This window comes from Cloeon dipterum, chromosome 2 (genome assembly GCF_949628265.1).
Source record: "Cloeon dipterum chromosome 2, ieCloDipt1.1, whole genome shotgun sequence".
NCBI classification, from domain to species: domain Eukaryota; kingdom Metazoa; phylum Arthropoda; class Insecta; order Ephemeroptera; family Baetidae; genus Cloeon; species Cloeon dipterum.
Window position 1 is genome coordinate 33770389 of NC_088787.1, and position 18561 is coordinate 33788949.

Here is an 18561-nt window from a genome sequence, read left to right on the forward strand (position 1 = left end):
CTTTGAGGTCACTCGTCGTCGCGTATGTACTTCTCATTTCTCATCAAATCTGGATGCAGCTGCAGAAGGGAAAATGTCATATTTACAAGAACAAAAGAAATTTCTTGATGCTGCTAACGCTCTTTGTTCTTTTCTTTTGAGAAAATCTTTCGCCGACAGATGGCACCACCAATAACATAAGAACACATTAATATATATCTGATTCTCATTGTTGGATACTGAGTGATTTGATGGAAAAAAATATTTCCTTTGAATAATGCAATCTTAGACTTTTAGCAAGGCGTATGTGAGAGCTAAACAGTTGTTGTCTTATACTTTTAAATGTACTAGCATGGGTTCAGCTCTATATTACTCTCCTGGAAAAGGTCTTAGTCAATCTTGTTTACCATGAGTATCGTTTGTTCATTCGTGTTTTGCCAATTTTTGCGTGACCAGATTACCTAAACAGACTTTTAATTTTCAGAAGCCAAAATAAATCTTTTTACGCCTGGAATGTACATCAGCGATATGAAATTAGAGCGTACGTGCCCCAAACACTGCTAAAGAATGGCAGTGCAATCAGCTGCAGGCTCCAAGAATTTTTCAAGAAGTATTCAAACTTCTTGCTGCCCTACAAACATATCAGCTCAAACTGGCATTATTGATCACAGAGATCCTCCTTTAGCTTCTGGTGCCATTACCCGCGAAACTATTGTAGATCCGACCATCATGGCTATAGACACACACATGTCACCGCGGGGAGGGCACAAGAAAGCTCTCGGAACGACGGAGGAAATGGTTCGCAGGTGCGAAAACGACGCTCTTTGGACTCACTCGGTGCGTCCATTTGCGTCGTTCTCTCTTTCCCTTTCTCTCTCTGGGCAGGCCCACTCTCTTTCTTTTCCGGGGTCGCAGATTGAGTGCGGAGGTGTCGCTTTTTATTTGCGGCATTAGCCCTCAAGCGGACCGGCCGTCTCGCCGCGACTCGATAATGGTCCTGTTGTACGGTCATCCATCATCGCGCGTCCATATTTCTGTCACTCACGCCCTGATATATGATTGAGTGGGCCGGCAAGACATATTTTTCCAGCCTTTTTCCTCCGACCAGTCCAGTCGGGCAGTGTGAAATTTTGGACCGTCATGCTGCAGCCTCAGTCATGCAAACGCGATTAAACATGGCCGACAGAGTAGACCAAATAACTGACACAAAGGAGCGAGAAGCTGTTGAGAAATCCTAAACAGAGATGACTAGTGGAAATCCAACTAGTTAAATGATATTGGTTTTTAAAAGCCATATTAATTATACTGACGAAATTTCCTTTAAATTGCTATAAAAAAATTTAAAGATAGCTTCCGTGTGGTGCTTCTGGAATCAAATTTTCAATTTGTTATATCTTCAGGATTTAAAGAAATAAATGTTTAAAGATCAGATACAAACATGAAAATATGTTTATAACAGTTTTTAATGATTAAATAAAAAATTATTAGTTAAAAATTTCCTATACATGTTTAATCTTTGCAAAGTTAAATAAAGTTTTGTACGTCTGTTGTTAAGAAGCTGAGTCGGCATCAAGTAGTATTTGTTTTAACTCTCTAGCAGCGAAAATAAAACCCTCTGGTGTATCACTGTTTACATTAGAATCCAGGCGCAAAGAGAAGGTCGTGTTTACCGTGGAGGTCAGGCGATCCCACCTGCATTCCGCAGCTTAGGTCGTTGTTTGTGTGTGTGCAAGCGCATTTTAATTTAATCCTGCTAGCCACGAGGGGAAGGAGCAGGCGCACGCCGCCACCATGGCTGCTAATCTAAAATTTAATAACGCACATAAATTAGGTTATTGTGAATAAGTGGATTATCGCATTTCCTCCCCGAGGCGGGATTACGCGCCACGCAATGTGCACGTGCGCATAATTCCTCGGTGTGCTCCTTGATAACTCTCTTTTGTCTGTCCTTTGCTGCCCAGTGGACTTCAATCCCTCCTTGAACGATTCATCGTCCCAAAAGCCAAACTCGGCACGAAATATTTTTGTGCATAGGGCCGGGCGTTGCGTGCATGGCGTGGACCCATTGTTGCCAATCGGCGGGATTATCACATCTCTTTGTGCTAGCTCTCTATTGTTCTCACAATCAGCCGTTGCGTGTCGCTTGGATTATTATAGCTCACTTTGGCACTTAAGTTTCCAACTCTCGTGCTTTGGAATTGCTTTGTTGGTTTGTTATCAACTTAGAAGTAGCGCCTGAAACGTCTAAATTAGTTTATTGAACTCGATGAAAGCGAAAAATACGCATTTTTATATTTTAATCAATTAATAAGTATCAAAATGAACTGCTTGGCCCTTTTAACATTTTAATTTTAAATAAAACATGTTGGATGTAACTCAATTGATCTGATGCACTTCAAAAAACGACATTTAGTTAATGTATTGGCGCTTTTCTCTACGCGTTGCATTGTATTGCAATAAAATCACACCCCTTGGTTCTTTTGAAGCACCGAAAACCCTTTTTATCGCCATCTAATCCCGCCATTAATTGGGTATGGGCAGGGTGCAAAAGCCAAAATGGGAGACAAAGTCTCTCGCACTAATGGGGTGAAAAAAATGAGGCCGGTCGGAATAAATTTATCGCGGCAGGGCGTAAATCCTTTTTATATACATACGCACACGCCCGGCGGATGTCAAAGCCTTATAAACAGAGCGGCCGGTCGGCTGGCTGGCTGGCTGGCTGGCCGAGTTTCATCTGACGCAAATCGAAGAATTTATACGCGTCCTGATATTTGACGCAAATGAAAATTTATGGGCCGTGTACCGGGACGGCAGGGCTGCCAATTCTCAGGTGGCTCAAGGCTGGCCTAAAAGGTTTCGCGCATAAAAAGAGTGCCGAGGTAAATATAAAACTCCCCTGACCACTTAATAATACGAGCAGCGGCTTATAAATCAAAAATCAAGCCTCGGCGGAGCACGCACGCCATATTGCAACCGCCGCCTCCACTGCTGCTGGCAAATCGGATCAGTGAAAAATCGCGCTGAATCGAATCGGGCAAAATTTGTAATTCCACGCACCGCACCCGAGCACGATCGAGGAGGCAAAGGAATCATTTTCCCGCCCGCGTCACGAGAGATGGATGGATCGCTGCGAAGAAGGAAATGAGGAGAGAGCCTGAGCAAGCGATTTGCACAAAAGATTGCTGAAATCTGCTTCCAAGGCGGCCTTACTCGGTCTAATCCCACCGTTCAATTGAAACTCCTGCGCGTTTCCTTCGACGGCTGATTGGCAGTTACTCGTGTTTCTATTTTCGCAATAAGCTGCTCTTCCATTTACAGGCACTGCGATGGAAATCTTTAAAAGGAGAAAAAAAAATCATTTTAACATTAGCAGAGAAAAATAATCATTTCATTGCAAACATGAAGGTTAAAAAGATCCAGAGATTGTGTGATTTGTTTTCACTGATCTGATAATCTTTACTGATTGGACCAGAAACAAGGCTTGTTCGTTGGGAAAATTTCAGTAGATGAGAGGAAATGACATAAATAGATTTGCTTTTTCACAAGTTTTTGCCATTACAATAATAATTTTCTCAAGAGTGGAACATGCTACTTTTTACAAATTTAATCAAGAAAGCCATGACTTATTTTCAACTTTGGTTTGCCTTTAAAGAAGTATATAATTTATAAAAGACAATTCCAATTAACTTAAAATAAGCTTTTTAAGGAATTTAAATAGGAAAATTTGATGCTTTGACAGCTTTTTTGAGATTGCGCAACCGTATTGAAGTATTCAAAATATGTGGTCAGAGAAAATAGAAGTAATTCCATTTTGTTATTGTTCTCTCAGCACATTTTTTAATTATAACAATACCTTGCTGTAAAATCTTGGCAAAATTTATCGATGCATGTAAAATTTTATATTCCTATTCAACATTGGAAAATCTTTGATGCCGGTCTAGTCTTAATTCCATAAGTTTCCTTGAGAATAAAATTGGAATTTTAACCTATTTATTTATACAAATTCAAAGAGACATGTTCGATTTTTATTTAAAATCTGTATATGCGTGTGTTAGTTTTATATTAACTGGTTTGATATCAGACAATGCTCGTTTATAGTCTGGTTATAGAGAAATAAATTAGTGAAAGCCATTCAATATAATGTAAGATCAAAAATCTAATCTCAATTCCGTTGCTCCTGCATAGATTGTTAGATAAACTATTTTATTATTGCATCCTCAGGTGCATTGCATAAAATTAATACTCTATATTAGAGAGAAAATGCCAGGGGAGTTGCGGAAATTGCAAAAATGCAATATTCCCAGCTCAGAAGAAGAATTTACAAGAGTCGGAAGAATGCTCCTTTAGTCCTTTGTTTGGGCGAGGCGAGCGTGCGAAGGTGCTGGAGTGTAGGGGCAAAAAAGTTGTAGTGTTACACCATCTTCTCCAGCACTATGACGGAGTTTAAAAGTTGCGCGGATTGATCGGCACGGTGCCGCCGCGGAGCAGAGAACTATTGGCAACACTTGGCAAGTTTGTTTCCAGCAACGGTACCTTGCATAAAATTGCGATCGTCTGCGCACCGTGTCGCTCGCTCACCGAACGATCTCATTTATAAGTTTACGCTCTCCGTGGATGCGATTTTAAAAGAGAGTGGATATATGTATAATACGCCTGCTCTGCTGCAAAACTCGTTGCAGCATGCTCAAATTTGATTTGGCCAATCCGCTTTCTTTCTTTCTTTCGTTCTTTCTCTCGCTCCTTTGCCATTTCTCTTTGAGCGAGTGTTGCGAGCCCAAAGCGAAGTTTGCCTGATCAGTTGCTTATAGTTTAAGAGTGTCAAATGATCCAATTTTGCATTTGTAGTTGTAACAAAATGCAGTTGTCCAACTTTTGTAATATCATAGACAATCATCTTGTAAGGAAAATAAACTTTTATCAAAGGGTTTGTTTAACACGAGTAATGAAATATGGCTCTGCAAGGGCGTGAGATCAAATCTCTTGGTTATAAATGACTTTTCTTATTTTAGATTTAAAAAAAAAACAGAAAAAGAGAATAGCTAAGCACGCACGAAATTCAATGAAATATAAAGAGGGGGTATTTCCTTATTTATTAAATTTAATTGGATAGAATAGTTTTTAAAAGTTCCCCAAAACCAAAAAGTTTATCCAGCGGTTGGAAACTTTTTTTAATTTTAATTGTTCAATATTTAAAATCGTATACATAATTCACAGTTATCCTGAAAAATATATTTTTTCCTTCGCCTTCGGCCTGCAACTTCCTTCCATTCTTATTCTTCTTTGGCGTGCAAGTTCTTGGGGCGTAGTAAAACGCGGCGAATGCACATAAACACATATCCCAGCTGCTTATCCCTAGCGTTCCAAATCCTCGGCCCGAATAGCGTTTCCTTTTCGCATTCCAATTTCTCGCCGGCGACGGATGAAACTCGTTCCCTTCGTTCTTTGAGGAATAAGTCCGTTTTACATCGGCGTGCTGCGCTAGATAAGCGGCCGACGAGTATTCTCTTTCAAAACAGGCAAACTTCTGCACTTTCTTATTGCAGCGCGGCGGCAGCGGCGGCGGCAGGAATTGTTCCACTTTGCAACGCAGTTCAATTGAACTAGAAATATAAAATTGCGCGGTGGAATCAAGCCTCTTGTACGTATTCCCACACGGCAAGATAAACTTTTGATTGAACGCCTGATTTTTCCCCGATATTTATTTTCTACTTTGCCGTTTCTCCGGTAGCTCTCTTCTTCGTAATTTTCAACACGAGTGTTTTGAAAGGAGAAGCCACCACTCCACGGGGCCGTTACCGACGTTATTTTCCCTGCCGGCTCGAAATTCACTCTCGGAACAGACAATAACATACTAAAAAAAGGCGACACGGGACCCCTCGAGCGAGACGAGAAGCGCCCTGCTAGGTATGCAACGCGCCCGACCCAAGCGATCGTCCCGGCTGCATACGCATTCGTTTTTAATCACTCTGGCGTCGTTTTGTCTCAATTATCGCTCCAGGCGTCTCTCGTTAATTCTTTTCCTGACTCATTTGGTGCGTGTTTTGTTTGCTCACAGGTGATCCGCGCGCTGCAGCAGCGAGCCAAGTCGAGGCAGAAACGTGACCTGAAACCTATTGTGCTCAACGACGTCAACTGGAGGGACATGTGGTACCTGGTGAGTAATTACTTCAATTACCCGGCAGGCCGGCGTGCGGCAAAAATCCCGTCGTTCTCATGCACAGCTCGATTCGGTCGAATCGCTCGCTGCCCACGCCGCAGCCGCCACGGCCGCGTGACCTGCTTTCCAATTATTACTTTCGCAAAAGGCTTTCCTCTTTGTGTGATTACTCCGGCGGGAAACTTGGTTTTTTGCAGTGCAGAAATGCATTTTATTAATAGGAAACTCGCATTTAATTTATTCATTGAATACAGCTCCATTATAGGAATTAGAGCAGTACATTTTTCTAGTTGGAAAAGTCAGTTTTTTTCTTGTTAACTAGTTTGTTCCGGTTCGCATCTCTATGCCATTAGGAATCAAAAGTCTAACAGAAAATATTCAAAGGGTCAAATTAGTAAAATCCCACTCGAAAAATAAACTCCTTTAATCATGTCATCGTGTCCTTGAAATGAGCCTAAATCACATTTTTTATAATTCTTAAATATTTTATCCTTAACAATTTCTTCTTACAAATTGAATATAAGGTGCGTTTCACTCTTCAGACAATTTTTACTCCTTGGGTTTTACGGGCCTCCGTTTGGAAATTGATTTCACATTTTTTTCGATTATTTGACGAAAGGCGAGTCATAAACTTGCGTCGTTGGCGGTTTAGGCGAAGTAGGTACGCGCGCGCTTCTTTTTATTAAAACAAAACGGCTAACTCAGGAGCGCATAAAATCTGCTCGCGATTCGGCCCATCTTGATTGCGAAATATAACCCCAATATAAAGCAAGGAGAGAGTGAGTCGAGAGCCCCCGCGCCGCTCAATTTACGGCCTCGTAACATTTTTATGCAGCACTTCCGCGGACGAAATGAGCGTTCGAGATTTTACGGCCAATCGATTAGAGATAAGAAGAATAAATTAATCGCGAGTAAAAAACAAGAAGCGTCTAGGCAGAGCGGAGGAGAAAATATGGAACAAGAGCAATTGCGTTTGATCTCTGGAAAATTGTGTCAGTAGAATGGATTTTATCATTCCATAATCGCGATGGAAAAATATGCGATGATATTTGTTTTTAATAGTTTACCCCATTTCAGAGGGTAATATTTATTTTTGATTGAAAAAACATCTCTCAATTTTCTCTTTTAATTTATTTTTCATTTCTCTTGTGGCTACACAAAAAAATCCTGTCTGATTGCGAGTTCAGTGTCAAAAGCGACAGTAAATGTGCAATTTCCGAATTACGACATAAAAATTTGATTTCAAACAGCCGTTGCTCCATTTTTCAGCGCAAATATCCGCTGGTGCTTGATTAATTGGAGCGACAAATTCAACGGTCGGCAAATCGATTTCAGCCGATTGTGTGTTGCGACACGTGCACATTCGCTCACGCTGCTCGGAGCTCACCTCGAACGGAGGGAGAAACTTTATAATTGGTATACCCTGACGCTCGGTGTACACATTCATAATGGAAAACGCCGAGTAACTCGGTGGAAGCGAATGCGAGTGAGGTGCTGGCGGCACCGCTTTTTTTTGTCTCCGATGCGGCTTCAATCGGATCCTGGCCGAGAACACTTGCAAGCCTTTGGTGCTGGCCACTGCGCCTTTTAATTACTCCACGAACTGCGCGCAATAACCTGGTTTTACTTGAAAGAGCGGGAAGCAATGAGGGAATCTGATTAAACCGATACCGAGTTCGATGCTTGTGAACATATATCTCTTGTAGCTCTAGAAACACGTAAACAAATACCTTCGCAATCGGGTGATCATTAATTACACTTCACTTACCGTATTGAGAAACTTTGATTGGAATCAAGGGTACAAAATAACAGGAAAATGTTCGGTTAACAATTGGTTTGCATTGCAGTAATGCGAGCATCGAATTACGCAAAGAAATTTTTTCAAACGCTATCAAGGGGATTGTTTTACAGTAAATTAATCATAGTCTGCTTTCGGGAACAAATAATCAGGATTCTTTGTGCAATTCCTTTTTACCACCAGAAATCAACTAAGTCTTCTGATATACCCTTTAATCACCAGGAAAACTCTGAAATTGCTAGTAATTTTGATTTAATTGTATACTTGCGGCTTGAGAGTTTGGACACATTAAATTATTGATTATGAGCCCAAGCTCAGAGGGCAAAACCATTCAAGTTAACGTTTTTATTTTTTATGCGATACAACAAAATGTTTGGATCACGTAAATCTTAATTGCGTCATAAATATATTTTATCATTTAGATGGTTATTTCGATGAAAAATTGTATACGTTGATTTTCGGAGTTTGATTTCAAGAAAATGTGCTAAATTTTAGGTTCCCGTTGAGATTTAGGGTCAATTGAATTAAGCGGAAATGTAGGGAAAAATCGATTAAGATTTTAATTTCCTCGTTAACCATCTGTATTTGACTTTAAAATTCACGAAGGTGGAACAAAATATCGGTATTGATATTTTAATCGAACAATTATTAAAATTTTTCCAAATAAACCTATTTTAATTGAACAGAAATTTATATTTATACAATGGGTATGGTGATTTGAGGTTGTCTGTTAAACATTAAATACACAAAAGTCTTATTTCAAGGAAAAGCTGCAACTGCGAGGAACCAGTCTAGTCATATAAACTTTGAAGATATGCGTATAGGTAATTTCTGACCGTACAAATAAAACAGCTTTTGATTGCTGCGTGACCGTTTCGCTCGTCCCCGGCAGCCGCTCGTTAAATTGGAACGCACATTCAAATGTACAGATGTATTCGCCGTGCGTACAATGGCAGGCACTCGCAGAAAAAGCGTCACTCTCGGCGAGTGACACGCACAACGGTCGGCTGGTCGGTCCGGCGGGCGGTGTACGCGGATGTACAGTGCGCTCTCGTCGGGATAACAACCAACCGACTGGAATGGTACACATACAACGTGTGTCAGGCCGCTTTTTGAAAAGCCTCTTCGACACTTGGCCCCCGGCTGCTTGTGACAGCCCCTCTGTGCCGCGGCCGCGCCCCGCCGATTCAATCGCATATACACATATGCACACACACGTTCGCCTGAGTATTTATAGCCAAGTGGGTGGCGGAGTTCGAATTAGGCGGCTAAAGAGTTGTCACACGCGAGCCTGCGGGCGCCGTATATACCGCCGATCGCTTTTTCCAGATAAACAGATTCCAGGCAATTTCGCACCACGGGCGGCAGCCGATGCTGTTTAACGGCTTCAATTGAGCTGGATGAAACGGGAATTAGCAATTAGCCAGAGGTAATATTTTTGTTACCTTCATCGAGCAGTCAATTGGGATTTGGAGAGCTGTTTATTCATGGTTGGACTGATTGATTTTGTGGTAATTACTTTGGCTTGCAAATAGCCTGAAAATTTATATCAATAAAAAGTGCTGTCTGCTGGAATATTGCACAAAATGAGTCGTTTAATTTTCATTTTACTGCACCGCGTTTTGTAAAATGGTATTTAATAGCCAGTCAAAACTTCAGTTCTGCTTGTGTCGTTTTTACCAGCATCTGACGGTATGCTTGGCTGAATAGTTTTTTTTACAGTGAAGTTTGACAGAGCTTAAAGACCATAAGGATTGAATGATAATTTGTTTCCCTGCATATTTATTCAACTGATTCGAAAATTTGATCTCCGGCTGGCGTGGATGACTGATTCCTCTAGGGAGGAATTGATTTTTGTCTCAGAGTGTCCAAAACTTATGTCCTCCTCCGCGTTTCGAGTGACTGTCTAAAGATTTTAAGGATTTTTGGACATATTAATGTCAGAAAAGAAGGTTCCCTTTCAATTTTGGCTAGCTATTATAACGGTTTCTAAGAGCTCCAAGTCATTTGCAGAGGCTTTACATAACTGGTATGCATTAATCTATCAAGTGCGTTAGTATTTCCAGGGGTGAAAATCTCGAAAGCAAAGGGATAAGCAAAAAACGGATTTTACAGTGTCTACTCCCAAAGGCAAACAGATAACGAATGCGGGTGGCTCAAAATTGAAAATAATGCCACACATTTTACGTAGTACTGTTTTGATCCCGCAGACATCAGCGGTGCTTTATCTTCAAAACAAAATTCATAGCTCATTAAAAAAGTTGCGGAAAATCTTGAATTCAAAAAATGTTTGCTATTACATTATGTCCGCCAGAGCTTCATTATTTCAAACAATGACAATCTGGGTCCGTTATTTTTCTTAGTACCTTTAACTTAGAGTTCACATTGGGGGGAAACCGTCAATCTATTCTAAATATCCGCGCCAGACTCTTCCACATTTTCGTGACCCAGCGGACGGTTGGCCACTGCATTGGATGCAATTCTAAATTAGCATCGTTTGCAGGTCACGTCCAGACATTTCCTTGTTAACGCGTCGCAAGGTCTGTGATATAGTCCTTTGGAGACGAAGTGGTTTGGAGTGTGGAGGCGAGTTGTTGCACCACCCCGGCGGTGGCGCACACACATACACACACGCTCTCACGTAGCCTAATTGCTCGGCATCAAGCGGTGCATTTTTCTCTAGGCCCTTTGAGAGCGCGCGGAACGCCGGCTGGCTTTCATTTATTTGCGGGCTGCACGCTCGGCGCCTCTGCACTCGTCGTGGCATGAATGCTAATGAGGAAATATTGTCCCCGCCGCCGACGCCGACGGTCATGTGTGTGTGTTGAGTTGTGTGCACTGCATTTATTTATTATTTTCACTATTTTTTCTTTCATTTGTTTGAAATAAAGCGACGAGCTGCAAAGAGCAATTCGTCGGCGCTGCCATTTTTCTAATATATATCCATTTGTTCTCGGCGTGCACATGCACACGCCAGCTGGGTAATGCACCCGCTCCCACGGTTTCATTTATTTCAATCCGGCCCGCAGTGCATGTGTGCCGCGCGACGAGTGCATCGTGTGCGATCATGAATTATTTTCCGAGAGGACGTCGCTGCACTGGCTCGTCACGCGGCCGCGAATAGGTTGGCATGGAAATGAAAAAGCTGCTCGCTGAGTGCATGTGATTATCATTGGAGTGCACGACGCTCTTTTTGCATTATGGTCTGCCAGTTTGTTTTGATGCAACCTCAATTGAGATGCATCGGTCTGAGTGAGCACAATAGGGAAAATTGCCCACTTTTCCTCTGTGGTTTGACAACAACTGTGTGTTATTCCATTATGCCATTTAGCAGTTATTGTAACCATGAAATGAGAATGAAATGTGATAATTAATGCTTGCGTCAAACAAAGAACACCATTTTCAATTAAAATGTGACAGACATTTCAATGGATAAATCACATCAGTTGCTTTTCATCATTGGAAGGCAAATAACGATGAAAAGCAATTTTAAATTAGGAGGAATAAAGTAAATTTAGGAGCGCGCAGAACAATTTATAAAAAAAGATTCCAAAAATCGGTGGTCGAAAGAAGGAATTACTTTGTTTGAAATTCTTGGAAGGTGGTCTCGTTAATTATATATTGAAATAATTCCGTGAAAAGCCGTATATTTATGGTCTTTGAGCTTGCTCTGGTTGCATAATATTATTTCAATGAATTTATTTTTAGCTACACAGACTCTTTCAAAGCACGTTCTTTGCTTTGAGGCATATTTTTAGACAATCTGAGATCATCTTGAGGCTTTTAATTCAGTTAAATTTTTACAAATTGCGTATTTATTCAAAGTGGTTGCCAGAAATCAGTTGTTTATGATATTCAAACGCATTTCTTAGTATTCAGGATGAAATAAAATTGTGTACCCAGCCTTGAGCTCCTGGAAACTCAGTCAGGATTATGGCTTTTATACTGTCCAGCCTATTTTAAAAAATTCAAATTTTTAAATCAAATTTAGATGATGGATAAACTCATATCAAAATTAAGCGATCAGCATTTTTCTCTTAATGGGAGATCTGACCTCAAATGGCTAGTCTAAAATACCGTTTTGAAAAGGAAAACACTAACAAAGTTAAATAATCCAAGCATCTAGATTCCGTTTCAAACAACGCTGAGGCGCTCTTCAGGGCCTTCAGAGCCTGCGTTTCCTCCTCTCAAATTAGGAAACGTAGCGCAATTCAGTGGAGATCAGCCCGAGCAGAGAGGGTGAATGGCGAGTGTGTGCTTGCGTGGGCTGAGAATTAGACAGGCGACGTCAGGGCGCTGATAAGGGAGATCAAACGTAAGCCCGGCCTGCTGCCGTCGTGGGCCTGGGCGCACATCACTCGCCCCGTTGGCGGCGCTGTTTTCATTAGTTTGCCGGCGCGTATTGTCTTGGGAACGGTGTGTAATTAAATAGCCGGCCGCCGTCTCGAGGAATATGTTCGACCGCAAAGCAATTTTTATCGTGCGTCCGCGGGGGAGCAGGCCTGGGAATTGCGTTTGCTGCCACGATCGTGTTGCTTTCGCGCTAGTCGGAGTTAAATTTCGGCGAAGAGTGTAATTTAGTCGGAAAAGTGGCTTTCGCACCCCTCAGAAACTGCTGTGTTTTTGCCGTTTTTCCTGAGTGCTATAATGTGCAAAACGCTCGTAAGAAATATAGCGGCCCTGGGAGTTCAGTCAAGTTGCTGCTATAATGCGTGCTTATTTTTGGCTCCGTAATGAACGATGACTCTGCTTTGAATTTCTCGGGAAGGAAATAATTACGAGCTACACCTGAAATTTTCCTTATATTTTCCTTATATTTGCAAGGGTATCAAGTTTCTAGGCCCGTAGCTTTAAAAGAAAATTAATTCAATAAAAGAAAAGAGACCCATCTGGGTATAGAAGGAAGAAAGGAAAGAATCTTGAATTCTTTTTTTAACGAAACAAAAATCAAAGCACGCGTTGAGATGTATAAAGAGCAAAATAACTAAAAACAGAATTGCAGACGAACTAAAAGAAACTTTTTTTAATTTTAAAAAACGGAGGTGAGCACGCTGTGGGGTTTTTATTTTAAATATATCTATTTAAACTTTCCAACTTCTTTCAAGTACATACTGGTGCAGGACTAACTCACCTACTTCACACAAATTCAAATCTGTTTAATTTTTCCCTCCACCTTTGTGACAATTTTCTTCAGATCTATTCCTTGCTGCTCTATACTAAATTTATCCTAAATTTGAATTTTTCAATGCTACATCTAGTATGAGCAGAGGCTTTGATTTCATTTTTTAAATTTAATGATAAACGATGATCCATTTTAATAATTAAATCTCAGTTCAGTTTTTTTCGATGCAAGCAAACCAAGTGACAAAATTTGAAATCGATCAATTTCACTCAAAGTATATATATTTTTTCATTCCGTACAGCATTGAAAAACAAACTTAAATTGGCACTGCAGATCCCAAGAGTAGACCTTCCACAAACTGCCTTTTTATTGAAAAATCCATCTGATTTGTACAAGTGCTCGGTGCTTTAGTACAACAAAAGTGCAGCAGGTTGGAAAAATCCACTTGACCGACATTCGCCAGCTGAACGCAATTTTTTCTCCGCACTTATCATTCCGACCCGCACTCGTGGCCGGGGCCTTTCATCCTGATTTGCATGCGTGCATGCTCGCACTCGAGAGTTCCTCGTCTCTATGGTGCGCGCGGGAAAGCGGAATGGCGAAGGGGGCTGCGGGGGGCGGAAGGCAGATAGCGCGAAAAATATACGACTGGCGGAGCATAAATAGAGTAATCAGCCGGCGGATTTTGATGCGAATGAATGGGTGGGCGGGCGGGCGGGCGGTGCTGCGGGACGAGCAGAAAAAGCTAAATCTCATCAGGCGAGGAAATTACTTTTTCATGACGATGCGAAATTACCCCCGACTCGTATAACGTTACGCCGCGTGCATACGTCACTCTGGCTGCATTAGCACACGCCAGGCCCTCCACACATACCTACGTACACCGAGTGTTACCGCGGTACTAAATGTAAATGCATGTTGGCCATCATTCTCGCCGCTGATTATGATGTGTTGTAGAGTGCATCGGGCTTCCGCACCGACGCAAGACGCTTCACGATTGCGTAAAAATCGCCTGAAAACGATGAAATAATGAATATGAAAATCCTTGAGAAACTCAGAATGTGAGATTTTTATATCTTACTTTTAATGATTTGAATTTATCCAAAAGAGTTAAGCATGTGAATTTTAGAAATGTTCTTCTAATTTTACGTGGTGTATTAAGGGAGAGGAAAATTCCTTTGGCATTGCACCCATTTGCAAGACCATCAATCATGGTGGGAATGCCTCGCCACCATGGTTTTTCATTGCATTTGATGGTCTCAGGGGATGACCGGCAGGGTGTGTGGCAACTTGCTGGTGGTGCGGTGTTGCAGATTTTTATAACCAAGGATTTAATAAATGACATTTTCATCGTGATTCATAATTGTTTAAGTGGATAGCTCCAGCAATTAAATATGAAATTTTTACACAACTATACGTTTTATTTTAAAATTATTTATACAATAACTTTTATATTACATTTAATTTAAAGTTTATAAAAATAGAATTAAAACAAATTTAAAAAATATGTATTATGTTACAAAAATTAATGAAAAAAGATTAAGTTGTGTAAGTATTAAAATAAAGTGTTAATAAAATGCAAATATCAAATAAACAACAATTAAATTCAACAATTGAGCCAAAGGAATGTCGGTTCCTGTGCTTACCTTCCTTAATTAAGACACGACGACAACTGTAAATTCTGAGCTGTGTTTTGGTCGCTCTTTTTGTCAAGCATTTTGGTTAACTTTCTTAGAAACTCTTGAAAAGCCAGCTTTTTTGCTGACAGTGAGAATATTAATTTCCAACGTCCATGCTCTTGAATTCACTAACCTTCCCAATTGAGTGGCACCCTGCACAAAGGCAAAGATCACGCGCGTCACTCTATTTTCAGGAAAAGGTTATAATGCCAGGCCAGGGGTTATTAAAAAGCGGCCGCTCTGATGATATCACATTCCTAATATTATATACATACACTCTCCACTTTAATATTTACGAGCAGGCCGGCGACGGCGGCGCGACAACAATGAACTCTTTGAAATCAATACACAACACCATGCAGCGCCGGAGGAGCTAGTGGGCGCGCGCAGGGGTAATAAATAAAGTGTCAGATCAAGCAGGGATGGATGGAGCTGCAACTAATTAGCCGCGGCTTTTAATGAAGGCGCCTAATTAAGCCTGCTTTTTGTCTCGCTCGCCGCGGATCGCGAATTATTGTGAAGCCGTGAATGGAAAACACACCGACCGCGTGATGCACGTGCATTTAACGAGATCTTTTGAACTCGATTATTTTCAAGACACAGGGGTGGTAAAATTGGAGAGCACCAAACAGAGTGGAATAACGAAGTAGCAGCCGACGTGAATCAAATTATGCGCCAAATAAGAGAAGGAGGCAATTGAATTTTTGCTACACGATCACTGCACTGACTAATTGGACGAGGTATCTGCTGATGTAGTGCTCAACATTGAGGAAATAATCGATTGTGTTCTGGTGCTCTGCAATTTAATTGCATTCGTTAAAAGATAACTAAGCCGTTGGCTTGCATTGTTGAGGTCATACTTATAGCGTACACGTTGCAATGTGAGAATCCGAGTCGGGTGCGGGTTGATTTGATACTCTTGCGTTGCAATGACGAGTCCACTCGGATTCGGGATGATTGCTCTAGGAAAATTTCCGGAAATTAAAAAAAGCAGTGGTTTAATTAGATGGCAACTTCAAACACAAAGGATATACGCAATTATCATTAAGTTTCTCAAATTTGTTTTATTTTAATAAATAATATTCATTTCACCCATTTCACGAAATTTTTCTCCCTCAAAATGCTGCTAATCACGAGCTTCGTAAAATCTAAAAAAAGCAGCTCAGTAATATGAAAGAGGTTTTTATCATGAAATTGTAAGGCAATAAATTCCAACGCAAACTAGAACAAACTTTACCAAACGCAATAAAGCTGAACTGCAACGCAATCTCGACTTTTTGCCCTTTCATATGCCAATTAATTGGCTTTTTATGAAACAACAGCCACCGCGCAACTTTTCATTCAGGGTTGAATCCTAATCACGTATCACTGCCGGTAGTCTGTGGGGAAAAACTAGACTCGAGCGACGACGATGCAAACTTTCAAAAGTGGCATGGCAACCGCAGCGCGCAACTTTTTACTTTTTTATCGCTTTCATTACAGACAATATATTCGCGGACATATTGCAAACTACTTACTTATTTTCAACGAGCAACTTTGCATGCTGTTTATCGTGTACGTGAAAACTACACGGCCAAATGGAGGCGATGACAGTTTTTGCGCAATTCTTCACGATCAACGCAATTTTCCACGCAGAAGCAGCGCATCTAAGGAGAAAAGTGCAGTCTGCATTTTTCTTTCTTTTGACGAGGACGGGTAAAATAGCGACTGCAATTACTAAAAAGATTAAAAGCAGTTTTCTCTCCGCTATTTTCCGCTCGCATAAATCTTTCTCGCTGCAATTGCGACGGCCTGCTTTCAAACAGGAACTGGGAGTTGCAATCAGCGGAGATTCTACTTAAAAATATTATACTGAAGACAAAGAAAAGCCATTACAGATGCCAACTTTGCTAAATAAATCCAACCATTCACTAAATTTATGCACTTGGCAGCTACTTTATAGATGGAGACATTTCCCACGCAAAGCTTACGAATAATGAAAATAATTATCCATCTATGGAAAGAAAACTGCGTATTCATTGGAAAACCAATATATAAATCAATCCAAATGATGAATGTTTCTTTTTGGATTTGGGAATATTATGGGGTAAAGTCACCCTGCTGATCCACAATACAAACAAATTTTGAATCTAAATTGTAGTTTTCTCAGCTAATTTGCACCCAGAGGAATTGTTGATCCTAAAATTATTTTACGGCCACTTAATGAACGCCGAGTTAATAAATTTGGCGAACAGCTCGCTCAAGTTCATTCCTCCGCATCCGCACTCGGCAACAGCATTTTATTAAAGGTTGGAAATTTTTAATGCGATCGTGGAGGAGGCGACAGCAGCAAAAGTAAACAGCATTTTATTATACGCGCGCACGAGCGTAAAATACACGTCGTAAAAACGAGTCGCGGCGCGCGCGTATCATCATTAAGGACCGTAATGCATACGCGCCTAGCCACCGTAATGACCATAAACGAGATGGATCTGAAAAGAAACTGCAGCAGCGAGCAGTCCGCCAATATCAGCAGCGCCTTCCCTCGTGCGAAACGTGCTAGCGACTGCCAATGCCGAAAACGCCTTCTAATTAAGGCCGATGACGATTGCTCCGATGCGATCATATATTTTCCCCCCGAAATTGAGCGGGGACGAAACTCATTGCGAGTGTGCGAGCCCATCCAATGTTTATTAACAGAGCGAGTAATGAAAACTTTCCCCTTGCATTTGGCCTATTTTGTGGCACATACAATCTAAACCTTTTTCGAAAGCCCAGGGGATGGTTCTTTCTTTGCAATGGAAGAGTGATGAATAAAGAAAAGTAATAAATAGGATGGAATTTACATAAATTGGAGATTTTTACCAACTTTTCCGAAAAAAAAAAACACCAATGATAGTCAATGATTTCGGTGTCACCTCGAGGGGGAGGACAAAATAGTAAAACTCACGTCTTGAAGCACGGGCTTTTGGCTTCCTCTTTGTCAAATTGCATGAATATTGTTTAAAAAAGCTATAAATTCAGCACTCTCCCGAAAATATGCCCTGGCCTCAAATTACTGTTTTTAAGATACATTTTTGAGAAAACTGGTTCAAGAAGCGCGCAGACTTTGCCACTTCAACGGTACAGAGAGAAAATATTGAGTCAAAATGAAAGTCTTACACTCTACTAACATTGCTTTGAAGTAGGAATGGAATTTCATTTTTGACAGTACCAATTGATTCCTGAGAGTAAAATAATATAATCACTTGGTTGACAATGTGACAAGCATATCGGCAGAAATGTAAAAGCCGTTACTAACGCGTTTTTTGGTTCAAACCGAGCAAAGAACGCAAGCGACCGATCAGGGAATTGTGTTTCTCTGATTGGCTTTTTGACATAGCGATGGCAGCCGCTGTGTCGCTGCTGTCTCGATCTTAGACCAGGGGTACATCACGAAGCCAATTAGATAAACATTCCCTTCTCTGAAAGGTCGCTGGCGTTCTTGTGGAAAATTTTGCTAGGTTCAGACAAAAACTAATTCCCACAATTTTCGGCACGTCATGATTCGGCTGCCTAACCTTCCTTGGTCCTGAGGAATAGATTGGCTCGGTCAAAAATGAAATTCCAGTGCCTTAATTAATCCGTGATAGTTGAGAAGAAACATTGATTTTTCGTTTGAAAATTAATTAAAACACGTGACTGGATCAGCCACCATCATTTCTTGATAACCGACAAGGTTCAGAATCCAAGTTGATAATAAAACCCAATGATTAATGAATGGCATAGCTGCTTTATTTGGATTTAGTGACATGATATCGTCTAATTGTCTCCAATTAATGTCTGTATCCGCTTCTGTGCTTCACAA

At 40.9% G+C, this 18561-nt stretch overlaps 1 protein-coding gene across 1 annotated transcript in view; it reads left to right on the top strand.

Moving 5' to 3' along the window:
- Positions 1-18561, top strand: part of LOC135937785 (furin-like protease 1, isoforms 1/1-X/2) — a 226365-nt gene that overhangs the window by 175579 nt on the left and 32225 nt on the right. The window contains exon 3 of the mRNA XM_065481024.1: positions 6035-6133. Coding sequence (XP_065337096.1) covers positions 6035-6133 — 99 coding nt within the window. The remainder of the gene's footprint in view (positions 1-6034; positions 6134-18561) is intronic.